Source organism: Ictalurus furcatus, chromosome 13, assembly GCF_023375685.1.
Source record: "Ictalurus furcatus strain D&B chromosome 13, Billie_1.0, whole genome shotgun sequence".
Classification (NCBI taxonomy): Eukaryota; Metazoa; Chordata; class Actinopteri; order Siluriformes; family Ictaluridae; genus Ictalurus; species Ictalurus furcatus.
Genome location: NC_071267.1, coordinates 4582486 through 4596557, shown reverse-complemented (window position 1 = coordinate 4596557; position 14072 = coordinate 4582486). Strand labels below are relative to the sequence as shown.

Below are 14072 nucleotides of genomic sequence, written 5' to 3'. Positions count from 1 at the left end.
CAGATATATATATATATATATATATATATATATATATATATATATATATATATATATATATATGACATCTATGTCATACTTCTATTGACGATTTTATTGTCTTCAGGGTTCCATGGGTCCTCGTGGTTCCATTGGTCCTCCTGGAAAGAACGGAGATGATGTGAGTCCATATTCAATTTCAGTCTTATTGAAAAGTGCTATTCAATCTGGAGTTTACTATCCAGCTAATAGTTTTTAGGATTTTTCTAAAAGAAATGTAAGCTTTTATTCAGTTGATATTCAGGAAAACTTTTTTGGTGGAAATATCATTCCTCGTATGATTTAGATTTTTGTTTAATATTCCACTGAAATATTAACATACACAGCAGACGATATTTATTGCTGTCATACTCACACTGATATGATGAAATAATAATAATAACAATAATAATTCAGTGATCTGTATCTATTATTATATATGGATGTTATTGTGTATTATATTGTATTATAATCTGATGTATTATATGTGCACACGCTTTCACTTATACATGAAAGTCTAAACCTTTTTCTCACTTTGTTAGGGTGAGGCTGGCAAACCTGGTCGCCCCGGTGAGCGTGGAGCTGCTGGTGCTCAGGTCTGTATTGGTTCTGTTTGTTGTAATAAATGATCATTTTAATGGAACCAACTAGCTTGACCTTTAAGGAAAATGAACCATTTAGAGCATTTAGTTCATATTAACAGAAGTTTCATCTCTCTCTCTCTCTCTCTCTCTCTCTCTCTCTCTCTCTCTCTCTCTCTCTCTCTTTCTCTCTCTCTCACTCTCTCTCGCTCTCTCTCTCTCTCTCTCTCACACACACACACACACACACACACAGGGAGGTCGTGGTTTCCCTGGAACCCCTGGACTTCCCGGCATCAAGGGACACAGAGTGAGTATGACCCCGTGAAGTCAAACCCCTGTCGATTGACCTCTAAACCCCTAAACCCTCTGTGACCTCTTTCTATCTATCCATTTATATATCTTTAGGGTTTCCCTGGTCTAGATGGAGCTAAGGGAGATTCTGGCCCTGCTGGACCTAAGGTAGGATTCTCCCTTTAATCTTTTTGAACGTTTTCGACGTAGATATAATATTTTATAATGAATTGCTTTAAGTAACTGTTTGATCTTAGTTGTATTTATTTCTATAGGGAGAGCCTGGTTCACCTGGTGAGAATGGTGTTGCTGGTGTTATGGTGAGTTTATTAGTTAATTTTGTTTTTTAGTCTGTCAGATCAATCTGCTAGACAGAAATATTTACCAGTTTCATTAAAAGACTGAAAGTTTTTTTTTTTTAATTATTATTTTCTAGGGCCCTCGTGGTCTGCCTGGTGAGAGAGGCCGCCCTGGACCTGCTGGACCTGCTGTAAGTGTCCTGGTCACTCCGAGCCATTCCCACCTTTCTTTAATTTACATAAGAGATTGCAAAGAATGAGCTGAATTACGTTCTAAAAAAAAAAACCTCATCCCTAGTGCACTGTATCACTTAAACTGTGTCATTTCAATCTATTGAAAGGTAATACTAGTTATGTTATGTACATCATCAAAAATTATATAAATAATAGGGAAAGAGAAGACCAGATTTCATTAAACCCAAAACTTTAGTTGATATTCTACTAATGCAGTTGTAACTTGAGTAGATTTACAATGAATGCACAGTAAGTTAGTGTACTTTATGTATTTAATTATTCTTAAAATTAAGTGGACATTTAAACTCAAAGTATTTTATTTATTAACCTGGTTGGTTAAACTAGTTTAACATACATTTTGTCAGCACATTATACTAAAATATTACATTTTATATACTTTCAAAAAGATCTATAAAAATCTATAATATTTTATACACATTTCTGACAATTTAACGATTATTTTCGGTCATGTTTTCTTGCTGTAGGGTGCTCGTGGTAATGATGGCAACTCTGGCCCAGCTGGATCTCCTGTACGTATTACCTGTACTTTCATTAAATACAACAGAATTACTGAATAATGAACACTGTCTTATAAATATAAATATGAACTTATGAGTTTTAGTAGTGGCATAGCTGGCATGAAGAATGGAAAAGATTTATATATCCATTGTGCTTTACCAGACAGATTTGAAGCTTTAGGTGGAAGTTGAATATAGAGTGGCAAAGGGAACTGTTGTAACTTTTTCTTTTCTCTGATTTTCTCTTTTAGGGACCCACTGGCCCTGCTGGTCCTCCTGGATTCCCTGGTGGTGCTGGAGCCAAGGTAGGCCTTAATCTACCTTAATCCAACACACACACACACACACACACACACACACACACACACACACACACTCAATGCTATAGGAAATTAAATCTACATGGTTTCATTTGGCTAACACTTTTATCCAAATTTAGGAAGAAACTAAACAGTTGAGGGTTTTTAGGGCCCACAGTGGGAGTACTTCCGTTTTCTAATTGGTAGCCCAAAGCTTTAACCACTGATCTAGCAGTGCCCTACTGCCTCTCTGCATTACAACAGCATCTAGATTAACCTCTAACCCCCCTGCAGGGAGAGACTGGCCCCGCTGGAGGCCGTGGATCAGAGGGACCTCAGGGAGCCCGTGGTGAGCCTGGTAACTCTGGACCTGCTGGAGCTGCTGGACCCCCTGTGAGTCAATAAGGTTTTTTTTTAATTATAATTATAATTAATATAATTATATTGTATAATAATAATTAACAGATTTAAATCTGAACTTAACTCTTCTATTTCTCTGTACAGGGTCCTCCTGGTAACGATGGTAGTCCTGGTGGCAAGGGTTCTCCTGTAAGTTATTTGTTTTGTCTTTTACAGTAGACATATCTTTTGGTATGAGCACTGATTAACCATTATTATACATGCTTTGAAGTAGGTTAGAAGATTTTGAAACCAGATTTACAGCAATGCTAGGAAAATGAGCAGACTGCGTTTTGAAAATGATTGTGTTATATGTCATTTTATGTCATTAGACAGTTATCATAGAATCAAGAGTTATCAAGACTATTTCATACATCACTGAATATTCTTTTCTCATTTCTCTGAACATGTGTAGGGTGCTGCTGGTATTACTGGTGCTCCTGGTTTCCCCGGTACTCGTGGACCTGCTGGACCCGCTGGACCTGCTGGTTCTGTTGGACCTAAGGGTGTTAATGTATGTACATGTAGACTTTTGTCTGTTACTTGTGTAGTTTTCCAAAACCTATAGCCACTATGAGGTGTTAAAACAAGCTAAATCAAAAATGGACCTGATTCTTGAACCCTCCAATCATTCATTGTTTTTTTCACTTCACATATATTTATCACTTCATATTAGAGAAGGTGAATAAGTTCTGAAGGTAATTTTTTTTGCCAATCACAGGGTGATGCTGGTGCCCAGGGACCCAAAGGAGAGCCTGGTCCTAAGGGAGAGCCTGTGAGTATGCTTAATGTTTACCAAGAGGTGTACATGAAATCTGATGGTGTCTGGAATTGTTGATCTGATTCTCTTTGCCTTTCTTCTTTTTGTCTTTCTTGTATACAGGGACCTGCTGGACCTCAGGGTCTTGCTGGACCTCCTGGTGATGAGGGAAAGAGAGGAGCCCGTGGTGAGCCTGGCGGCACTGGACCCGTTGGACCTCCTGGAGCTCGTGTAAGTTTAATATATATAAAATTATATATATTTGTGTTGGAGCACTTTCCTGATCCCCTCTCTTCCTGAGTCCTGACAGATCCCTCAGAAATAATCAGGGCTTGTGACAGAATCACAAAGGGAATGCAAAGTATCTCTGTGTAAACCGAGGCTAGTGCAGTCCTACTAACATAAATTATGAAGCCACTGTATCTGTTCTAAATTATCAAAACTTGGAGAACATCAACTTGTCCATATTGACTACTGATAAAACCTCAGCTTATTAGGGAATGTCACAGAGCATAATCATTACCCTTTGACCTGTGTATCAAAATCTCAGTTGACCTATAGAATGCACAACAGTGTTACAACAAGCCTATTTTGTAACTAAATCGTATATAATTTGTTACATAAACTTATATAACTTATATAACTTTACAGAAAGAGCCTTCAATCTGAACTATTTTAACTATCCTATTTTGAACTATTTTTTCCCAATGAATGCATATCCAAAAAGAGAAATAGAGTGTAAAAGATGTGAAGATGTACTGAATGTTCTACAGCCACAAGTTCTTTCACATACACAATTTTCTTCTTCCTTTCATTCATTCCTTTTTTATTATTATTCATTTTTGTTAATCTTTATGTCCGTCTCTTCAAACAGGGTGCCCCTGGCAACCGAGGTTTCCCTGGTGCTGAAGGTGGACCAGGCCCCAAGGCAAGTCTTTCAAATACACGATTCACCATTTATGTATCAGTCATGTATCAAATATCAGTGATAATCATCATTCCTGCACCGTGATACAGAAGAAATGTGCTGAATGTATACTGCTGCTACACTAAGCCCATTCAGTTTCTGATAGGATATGGTTTATTATATGAAATGGGTCAGAATTTCTGTCAGTCTCACTCCCCCTTGTTTTATCATGAAGCAACTTGCATGGTCCAAAAAATAAATTCAGCCAGCACATATGAAATTTTCAGGATTCATGGAGTTAGTGGTCATAGTTGTTCTTAGAACTTCATTCTCATGACATTTAAAATCCACTAAACTCATTACATTGTTCATTACAATTACACATTTCTTACAATATGTAGGCTTGGGTAGTTCTGTAGAGCTGTCCATGGTGCTGGATCTGAGCAGTCAGAGCATTGCACATCGGTCAAGAGAGTATAAAGATGGATGTCTATAAGTTGTATGTATTTTCTTGCATTATAGGGTGCCCCTGGTGAGCTTGGCCCCAACGGACCTGCTGGAGCTCAGGGAGCCACTGGAGAATCTGGCCGACCTGGAGAGCCTGGACTGCCTGGATCCAAGGCAAGACTCTTGTCCTTTTTTCCATCTTGATGATTATTTCCACATTTCTATTCTTACTTTACTGTCCCATGTCTCCTATTTAGGGTGTGACTGGTTCCCCTGGTGCCCCTGGACCTGATGGCAAAGCTGGACCTGCTGTAAGTCAAGTTTATGACCACAGATTAGTATAATAAAGTTCAATGTGTCAAAATATACAGCATTTGGCTATAACATTATGGTACACATGTAAGGAAATATTAATTATATGTCATACAGGGCATTTGGCAATATTTTAAACCTTGCACACACTTGCTGCTGGGCTGTTTTCAAGGGAATTTAGCATGGGTTATTCTTTTACAGGGTGCTTCTGGTCAGGACGGTGCCCCTGGACCTCCAGGCTCTGCTGGATCTCGTGGTGCTCCTGGTGTGATGGGATTCCCTGGACCTAAGGGAGCTGATGTACGGAAAGGGAAAACATGCATCACCAAACCATCACCTTCCTATTTCTTGTTTAATATTAGAGATTAAAATTAGTGAATTGCATTCTGGCTACTCACTGTTTGTTTTTTCATTTGTAGTTATTTGCAACTTGAATTGATGTTATACCTCAAAAAAAAAAAACCTTGAGAATTAATTACGATCCTGTCCTCTTATAGGGTGAGTCTGGTAAGCCTGGCGAGAGAGGCGTTGAAGGACCCGTTGGATCTGTGGTGTGTACTCTTTCCCAAAGTAGTTTTTTTTTTTTTTTTTTTTTTTTAAAGAGAATATTTTGTATTTGAAGAATGTGTGTACCTGGAATATTTTACTCACATAGACAGCCTTCCACACTATTTGACATTTGTAGTCAATATAAACTTGAGTGATTTTGAATTATCTTTTATAGGGTGCCCCTGGTAAAGATGGTGATGTTGGTGCTCCTGGACCTTCTGGACCTGCTGTACGTTGTTTATAGGGACAATAAAAACAAAACAAACAAACAAAAAAATTATTATTTATATTGTATTTTGTTTTCATAAATGTAACACATTATAGCTGAATGCATAATACATCTCTATACTGATTATTTGGCATGTTTCCTGTAACAGGGACCTGCTGGTGATAAAGGAGAACAAGGACCTGCTGGACCACCTGGATTCCAGGTATGCAGCTGTTAACCTGCATACCAAAACAAGTTGTCTTGTGTTACTTTCATTAGTGAAACATTTTTATTTATAAGCCTTTCAAGCCAATCAATTGCAAACGGGGCACCATCAATCATTTCCATGCTTTTTATTATCTTGGCAGGGTCTTCCTGGAGCTCAGGGTGCCACTGGTGAGACTGGCAAGTCTGGTGAGCAGGTGAGTGCCAGCACATTGTGATGGAAATGTATTATCCATCACTTTTAATAAGGTTCTGCCCCTTTTTATGTTACTTGTGTTTGTAATAAGTATATGCCTAACAATGGCATTTTGGAGCCAAGCAGGGAATATCTTGCATTATGATAATAAGTCCTTGGTGAGTATTAATTGTTAATTCTGTATGTTTCTCTGAGTAGGGTTTGCCTGGTGAGGCTGGAGTTCCTGGACCTTCTGGTCCCAGAGTAAGTATCACTGTGATGAGTTCTTCAAAATCTCTGCTTAATTGCCCCAGCTATTATTGCTAAGACCCTGCTATTATTCTACATGTATTTGGTGTTATATAACTAAAATGTGAATCCTTTCCCCTCAGGGTGATAGAGGTCTTCCTGGTGAGCGTGGTGCCCCAGGCCCTGCTGGCCCCACTGGCGCTCGTGGCTCTCCCGGATCTGCTGGTAACGACGGTGCTAGGGTAGGTTTTGCGTGGCTTGCAGTATCATGAGAAACAGGAATAAAGTCTGCATACATCTGTGTAAGAATATATATGTGTGTGTTTAGGGAGATCCTGGTGCTGCTGGAATTCCTGGTGGTGTGGGTCCTGCTGGTCCACAGGGAATGCCCGGAGAGCGCGGCGCTAGTGGACTTCCTGGTGCAAGAGGAGAAAGAGTGAGGGCTGAATATTACCTTTTCATATTAAACCCACTTTGAACATCTACACCAAGATATTACCCTCTCTGACCGCTTTATGAACACGTTAAACCTAGCCTTGAGCTAAAAAGCTTTTTAATTGGAATGGACAGCTACCTTGGAATTTAATCCATGACAAGGATAGACGCTGTGTCTCAAATTCCAGCCCAGTCAGTTCAGAGTAGTGCCTGTTATATTCTGTTAAAATACTAGCTACTAGTAATCTGTAAATAACGAAGCATTCAACCATAATTATTGTTTACAGATGCAGGGAGTCATTTTTAAAATTAGCTTCTATCCAAATTTTTCATTTCATATTGTAGGATGTCTGTAATTCTTTTTTTAAAAGCTGTGATGATGCCATGATGAGTAGCTCTTAACTATTTTTTATATTTGCTGATAATAGTTATTTAAGTCTAAAATAATTGTGATTATTTCTAGAACTTTGAAAAGATGAAAGATCTATTGAAAAAACCTAATTCTTCATTACGAATTATTTAACATCAAATCAGCAAAATTTTAACATTCAACCAGTTTATACTGATAAAAAAATTATATACGTTTAAAATATTATCACTATATCCACAATATCTTAGAAAAGTGTATCAAGACAGAATTTATCAAAATACCTGTATTATATCAGCATGTTAATCATATAGCCCTAATTTACTCTAAGAGATCTCACTGTTTGATATTGTATGTACAGGTGAACTAATTTGCAGGATTATGTTTAAATGTTTAAATGTAATAGCAGAATGTTGCCTAGGAAAACTGTAACAATAATGAATCTTTATTTCACTTGAGTTTTAGGAATGGTGTGTGATGATGTCTTTACTAATGCTATCTTCCATTGACAGGGTGATGCTGGACCTAAGGGCCTTGATGGTGCTCCTGGTAAGGATGGTGCGCGTGGTTTGACTGGTGCTGTCGGTGCCCCTGGACCTAATGGTCTTGCTGGAGAAAAGGTTACCAAAGCTGCATTGTTTTTTGTTGTGTTATAGCTGAAGGCATGTCAGTTAGAAGACATTGCATGTACATTATGATTATTTGATTATGAGCATTTGATTGTAGATGTTCTCACTTAACCATCACTAAACCTATTCCATCCTGTTTCATTTTTTAGGACATTCTTTAAAAGCACATTATAAAACAGATAGTTTCAGGTCTAAAATCTGATGCATGTCCTCTATACATGCACAACTGTGACCGTATCACAATCATTTAATTCAGTATTAATTCACCATTTTTTAAACCATTTCTGCTCAAAGAATTTCCGTATCTTTGATTATGTTGCTTAACAGCAAAAGCTTTCTGTTCACAGATTAGACTGCATGGCAAAAAGATTGTTCATTGCGAATAGTAGTAATAATAAATTTAACCACCTATTAATTGAACGCTATATTTTATTGTATTTTTTGTCACTCTTGAGTGGCTTATTGCTTTAGTGTAGAATCTTCACGTTAACTTAGCAGCACAGTTTATGGAAACACAGATTCATGAAGATTGAAGATTTACAGTCCAATCATCTTGATACTATTTTAGAACATTTCATGTTCCCTTGTAGCCGTTTTAAATTTTGACCAGACAGAACATGTTAATTTTGCGTGTAGGGTTTTTGTGTGTGTGTGTGTGTGTGTGTGTGTGTGTGTGTGTGTTGGAACATGTGCTGTGTTATTAACATGCACTTCCTGTCATGCTACAGGGTGAAATTGGACCTGTAGGACCTGCTGGAGCTACTGGACCTCGTGGTGGACCTGTGAGTGATCCATTGTTATTTCACAAATGCCACTCACATCAGCATGCTGCCAATAATATGCACAAAACACACAACACCACATGACAAATAAACAGTTACCCTGAAATACACTGTTACCCTCTGACGTATTACATTAACACATGAGGGAAAACATGGGGATATCTTGAATAAATGGGTGGAGAGACATAATGAATGCAGATGTTTTTAACATCCTACCATGCTCTGCAAGCCTAGCTGACCTTGATTTTAGATCAAGATCCAAATCCAGAGATCTAAGTTCATTTTGAAATATGGTTCATTATTAGGATTATTATGGATGCAGGAGCTTTATTCATGAAGACTAGCTCATGAATGTTTCAGTAGGGACAGTGACTAATATGACATTAGGCTTCAATAATTAGAACTGGAAATAGTGGACACTATATGGTCAAAAGTATGTGGACGCCTAACCATTATACCCATATGTGATTGGTAAACATCCACTTCCAGATCTAGTCCCCTCAGTGCTGTTATAATAACCTCCATTCTTCTGGGAAGACTTTTGACTAGATTTTGGAGTGTGGCAGTGGAGATTTGTGTTCATTCAGCCACAAGAGCATTAGTAAGGTCAGGCACTGATGTTAGGGGAGGAGGCCTGAGGTGCAGTCAGCGTTCCAGTTCATCCCAGAGGTGTTCAGGGGGCTTGAAGTCAGGACTCAGAGCAGGACACTCGAGTTCTTCCAGTCAAACCTGGTAAACCTTGTCTTTACAAACCTTGGTTTGTGCACAGGGGCATTGTCATGCAGGAACAGGTTTGGGTCTTGTAGTTCCAGTGAAAGGAAATTGTAATGCAATAGCATACAAAGACATTCTGTACAATTGTGTGCTTAGTGGCAACAGCTTGGGGGAAAACCACATATGGGTGTAATGGTCAGGTGTAAGTAAGTAAGTAAGTAAGTAAGTAAATTTTATTTATATAGCACATTTAACACAGCAAAGCTAACCAAACTACTGAACAGAGTAAAATAAAGTAAAATAGAACTCAGAATAAAGACAAATAAAGACAGACAAGACCAAGGCAGTACCCTTGATACCAATAAAAAGCTCTAAGTGCCAAAGAGGTTTGTTATGATCTACAGTATCAAAGGCAGCTGTAAGATCTAGTAGCATCAACACAGTATTTTTTCCAGCATCCACTGTCAGTAAAATGTCATTTAACACTTTTAACAAAGCAGACTCCGTGCTATGATAAGCAATGAAACCAGATTGAAAGATTCCAGTAACTTAGCTGAATTTATAAACAGGATCAATTGTGACTGCACAACTTTCTCTAACAGCTTTGACAGAAACGATAGCTTAGAGACAGGCCGATTATTATTAAAGCAACCTTCATCCAAACCCTGTTTCTTAAGCAAAGGTTGAACAATAGTATGCTTAAAACAATTCGGGACAACCCCGGCATCCAAAGATGAATTTATACCTACAATATACTGGGGTCAATTATGGAAAAAGTTGCTTTTATAATCTCAGAGGGAACAACATCAAGTGAAGTGGAAGTTATTTTCATCTGGTTAACCAGATCACACAGTTCCTTAAGAGAAACATGTTGAAAATGATAAAAGGAAACCGGTATAGCCAGCAAATTCAGGGACAGGTCTGAGAACTTTGAAGTGAAGGAATAACGAATGGCTATTACTTTATCAGCAAAAAAACATTAAAAATCTCTCACAAGGTTCGACTGAGGATTCCCCATGGAATTGGCAACTCGGATTAATTATTGAATTAATCGTGGTGAATAAAATCTTAGGTCTATGACAGTGTGTAGTAATTAAATCAGAAAAATACCTAGACCTAGCTGACTTTGCTGCATTCTGAAACTTAAACAGACAATCTTTAAAAATCTCAAAAGACACAGTTAAACGATCATGCTTCCATCTCCGTTCCGCTTTACGACAAGCCAGGCTGAGAGAACGAGTATTATCAACTAGCCAGTAGTACGATTTACACTTTTGGTTGTGTCCACACACAGTACTTTTGACCATATAGTGTATATTAATTATAAGCAAAACAGAAGCGCAACAGTTCTTCAGGTGACTGAGAATGTCAGGGCAGGAGGTGATCAGACTGTCAGCAAGAACAATCCACCCACAACCGCACAGAGCGTGTTATTATAATAGTGTCACAGTGCAGAAACCCCTCATTAGAAATGTGAATACAGTGAGACACCTTAGTTGCTTATCCCTGTCTGTATCTCAGTTATGTTTTCACTGCAACCCAAATGGTAAGAGCACAAAACCATGTCCAGTAGCCCAAATCAGAAACTCTGACAAAGATATGGCACAATGTAAATGCACATCTACCAGAACTGGTAACGTATTATGACAATATATACACTTCTTAACTAGCTAATGACTAATCATGACATTTTCTCATCAAACTACATAGGGCGACCGTGGTGAGCACGGACCTCCTGGACCTGCTGGATTTGCTGGACCTCCTGTGAGCGTTCTAACATTTTCTCTATAATATCAGAAATATGGTCATTTATTTTTGAGGTAATATCTAGTATAGAAAGAAAATACAAGTGGCTGTTGTTCACCTAATACAGGGTGCAGCTGGCCAGCCTGGAGCCAAGGGTGAGCATGGTGACACTGGACCTAAAGGTGATGCTGGACCTCCTGGACCTCCCGGACCTGGTGGTGCTTCCGGTCCTCAGGTACTGTCCCGAAAGCTGATATAATGAGTATGTGTATATAGATAAATGGACATGCATGTAGATATATAAATGTTTCTCTTTTCTTTATCCAGGGCCCTGCTGGTGCTACTGGAGCCAAAGGTGCTCGTGGTGGTGCTGGACCTCCTGTAAGGACCTAGATATATTGTTAAAATGTGTGCTGAAGCTTACAAGCTAACAAGTGTTACATGATAAGTCATTAACAGTGTATACTTCTTTATTTTTTATAGGGTGCCACTGGTTTCCCTGGTGCTGCTGGTAGAGTTGGACCTCCTGGCCCTGCTGTAAGTTACTTCATCACAATCACCTTCATCATCCTGAGTGTGGTCCTACCTGTAGTCCCTTCCCAATAAGGCATTATTAGTAGCTTATAAAGTATTATCTTAAAAACGGAGATTTCTACAATGTGTTACATTAAATTTAAATGATCTGCTCATATATCTCTTCCTCCTAGGGTATTTCTGGACCTCCTGGCCCCGTTGGCCCAGGTGGTAAAGAGGGACAGCGTGGTGCACGTGGTGAGAAGGGAGCACCTGGTCGCCCTGGTGAGGTTGGTCCTGCTGGACTCCCAGGACCTCCTGGAGAGAGAGGTTCTCCCGGTTCCGATGGACCTGCCGTATGTAACTCACATCTATTCAGTTCAAATAAATTTTATATATTTGTATAGCACTTTTAACAATGTACATTCTCACAAAGCAGCTTTACAGGAATCCAGATATAACATTTTCATTTAAATTTATCCCTCAACTGCTTCTAATTTGAAACATTTTTGTCATTGTAACATCGTGTGGAACTAATTATTTGAAATTTGGAGCTTCATTAGTAATGAAATGAAATATTCTGGCCCTCTGTGCACACAGTATAACAATGGATAGTATTGCAACAGTAATCATGCCAGTTGAAGACATTTACATTTGATTTCTTTCTTCTCTAGGGTCCTTCTGGTGCCCCTGGACCTCAGGGTATAGGTGGAGGTGTTGGTATTGCTGGTAGCCCTGGACAAAGAGGAGAGAGAGGCTTGCCAGGTTCCCCTGGACCATCTGTAAGTCCGGCACAAACAAATAGTCTAGCTTACATTAGTCACTTAAAACTTTAGGGCTTTAGTTATTCTTTAATCAAGACATAACACTAGCCTGCATCTGTTCTGAAATGGCTCTTTATAAAGCTGATTATGTTTTGTCCTCCACTCAGGGAGAGCCAGGAAAACAGGGACCTACTGGTTTAGTTGGTGAGCGTGGACCTCCTGGCCCAATGGGACCCCCTGGTCTGAGCGGAGGTACTGGTGAGGCTGGCCGTGAGGTAAGAAAACCACTTTTTTTAAATACATTTTCACATCCATGTACCGTTAATAATAAACTGCTAGATGCTAAATATGAAGAAATCTAGCACGGGAGCAGATTTATTTTGTACTGTATCATGGGGAGCAGCCTGTTTTGTGTGATGACATGGTAATATTATTCAAATAAATTAACTTCTTTTTCCTGTGTGTCATTGCAGGGTAGCCCTGGTCATGATGGTGCCCCTGGTCGCGATGGTGCTCCTGGCCCCAAGGTGATTTATACTGTCTTTGCATTTTTAAGCTTGTATTTTTAATCTTTCAGTGCCATCATTTAAACTGTATGGTATCCTTAAGAACAAACAAATCACAGGAAATGGTATTCCTGCATTGTGTATTGTATATTAATATTTCAGTCATGTAATAGATGCTCCAAGAAAGATAATGAATTACTTGCAGTGATGTAGCACACTTTTATGTCGTTTAATGTTGCCCTGTTTTGAAGTCTGAAAGCTTTTTTGTGTGTACAGTAAGGAGTGTAAAGCTATGCTGTGTGTGCAATACTTTATTTTTGTGATTTTCTGTGTATCTCAGGGAGACCGTGGTGAGTCTGGACATGCCGGAGCTCCAGGAGCTCCTGGACCCCCTGGACCTCCTGGACCCGTTGGTCCATCTGGCAAGCATGGAGATCGCGGAGAGGCTGTGAGTTTCAAGAGCTTATTTTTTTTATTTTTTTTTATTTTTTTAATACATTTTAACAGCTGTGTATTTTATCTAAATGCGAACCATTTAAAGGGTTATCCAGTCAATAACTTTTACAAATGTAATAAATTCACATTTGAATTATTGATATTAATGTTAGCATTATCAATATAGTGCATAGCTTACTCCTGTCTCGCTCTCTTTCTCTAGGGTCCCGCTGGTCCCGCTGGCATTTCCGGTCCTGCTGGTGCACGTGGTGCTGTGGTGAGTGCACCAAAGCCTTTGTCTTTTGAACATCAGATAGCACTTTTAGTCAGGAAAAGTATTTGTGCTAAATACCTATATCTATCTCTAGGGCCCTGCTGGTGCTCGTGGAGACAAGGGTGAGGCTGGAGAGACTGGAGAGAGAGGCATAAAGGGATACCGTGGCTTCTCTGGCATGGCTGGACTGCCTGGACCTGCTGTGAGTGACCATGTCAACTTGCTATATTTTAGATCCAATGTTTACTGTCTTATTTTTCTCCACTAAGTTATTATTTAGGGTTGATATCTCCAGTAAGGAATACTTATTATCATTTTGTGCACCTTTAGGGCCACCCTGGTGAGCCAGGACCTGCTGGACCCACTGGCCCTGCTGGACCTCGTGTAAGTCTTTGACGCCAAATCTGTAATTTAATTCCGAAGAGGTTCTGAC

General features: G+C 39.1%; 1 protein-coding gene across 1 annotated transcript in view; it reads left to right on the top strand.

Annotated features, from left to right (window-relative positions):
- The window catches only part of col1a1b (collagen, type I, alpha 1b), a 22960-nt gene that overhangs the window by 5092 nt on the left and 3796 nt on the right, over positions 1-14072 (top strand). The window contains exons 9-46 of the mRNA XM_053639130.1: positions 107-160; positions 561-614; positions 856-909; positions 1008-1061; positions 1169-1213; positions 1330-1383; positions 1912-1956; positions 2196-2249; positions 2538-2636; positions 2748-2792; positions 3058-3156; positions 3364-3417; positions 3526-3633; positions 4277-4330; positions 4832-4930; positions 5014-5067; positions 5270-5368; positions 5566-5619; positions 5793-5846; positions 5995-6048; positions 6194-6247; positions 6445-6489; positions 6618-6716; positions 6803-6910; positions 7789-7896; positions 8634-8687; positions 11112-11165; positions 11275-11382; positions 11475-11528; positions 11631-11684; positions 11855-12016; positions 12335-12442; positions 12592-12699; positions 12898-12951; positions 13271-13378; positions 13589-13642; positions 13734-13841; positions 13970-14023. Coding sequence (XP_053495105.1) covers positions 107-160; positions 561-614; positions 856-909; positions 1008-1061; positions 1169-1213; positions 1330-1383; positions 1912-1956; positions 2196-2249; positions 2538-2636; positions 2748-2792; positions 3058-3156; positions 3364-3417; positions 3526-3633; positions 4277-4330; positions 4832-4930; positions 5014-5067; positions 5270-5368; positions 5566-5619; positions 5793-5846; positions 5995-6048; positions 6194-6247; positions 6445-6489; positions 6618-6716; positions 6803-6910; positions 7789-7896; positions 8634-8687; positions 11112-11165; positions 11275-11382; positions 11475-11528; positions 11631-11684; positions 11855-12016; positions 12335-12442; positions 12592-12699; positions 12898-12951; positions 13271-13378; positions 13589-13642; positions 13734-13841; positions 13970-14023 — 2781 coding nt within the window. The remainder of the gene's footprint in view (positions 1-106; positions 161-560; positions 615-855; positions 910-1007; positions 1062-1168; positions 1214-1329; positions 1384-1911; positions 1957-2195; positions 2250-2537; positions 2637-2747; positions 2793-3057; positions 3157-3363; positions 3418-3525; positions 3634-4276; positions 4331-4831; positions 4931-5013; positions 5068-5269; positions 5369-5565; positions 5620-5792; positions 5847-5994; positions 6049-6193; positions 6248-6444; positions 6490-6617; positions 6717-6802; positions 6911-7788; positions 7897-8633; positions 8688-11111; positions 11166-11274; positions 11383-11474; positions 11529-11630; positions 11685-11854; positions 12017-12334; positions 12443-12591; positions 12700-12897; positions 12952-13270; positions 13379-13588; positions 13643-13733; positions 13842-13969; positions 14024-14072) is intronic.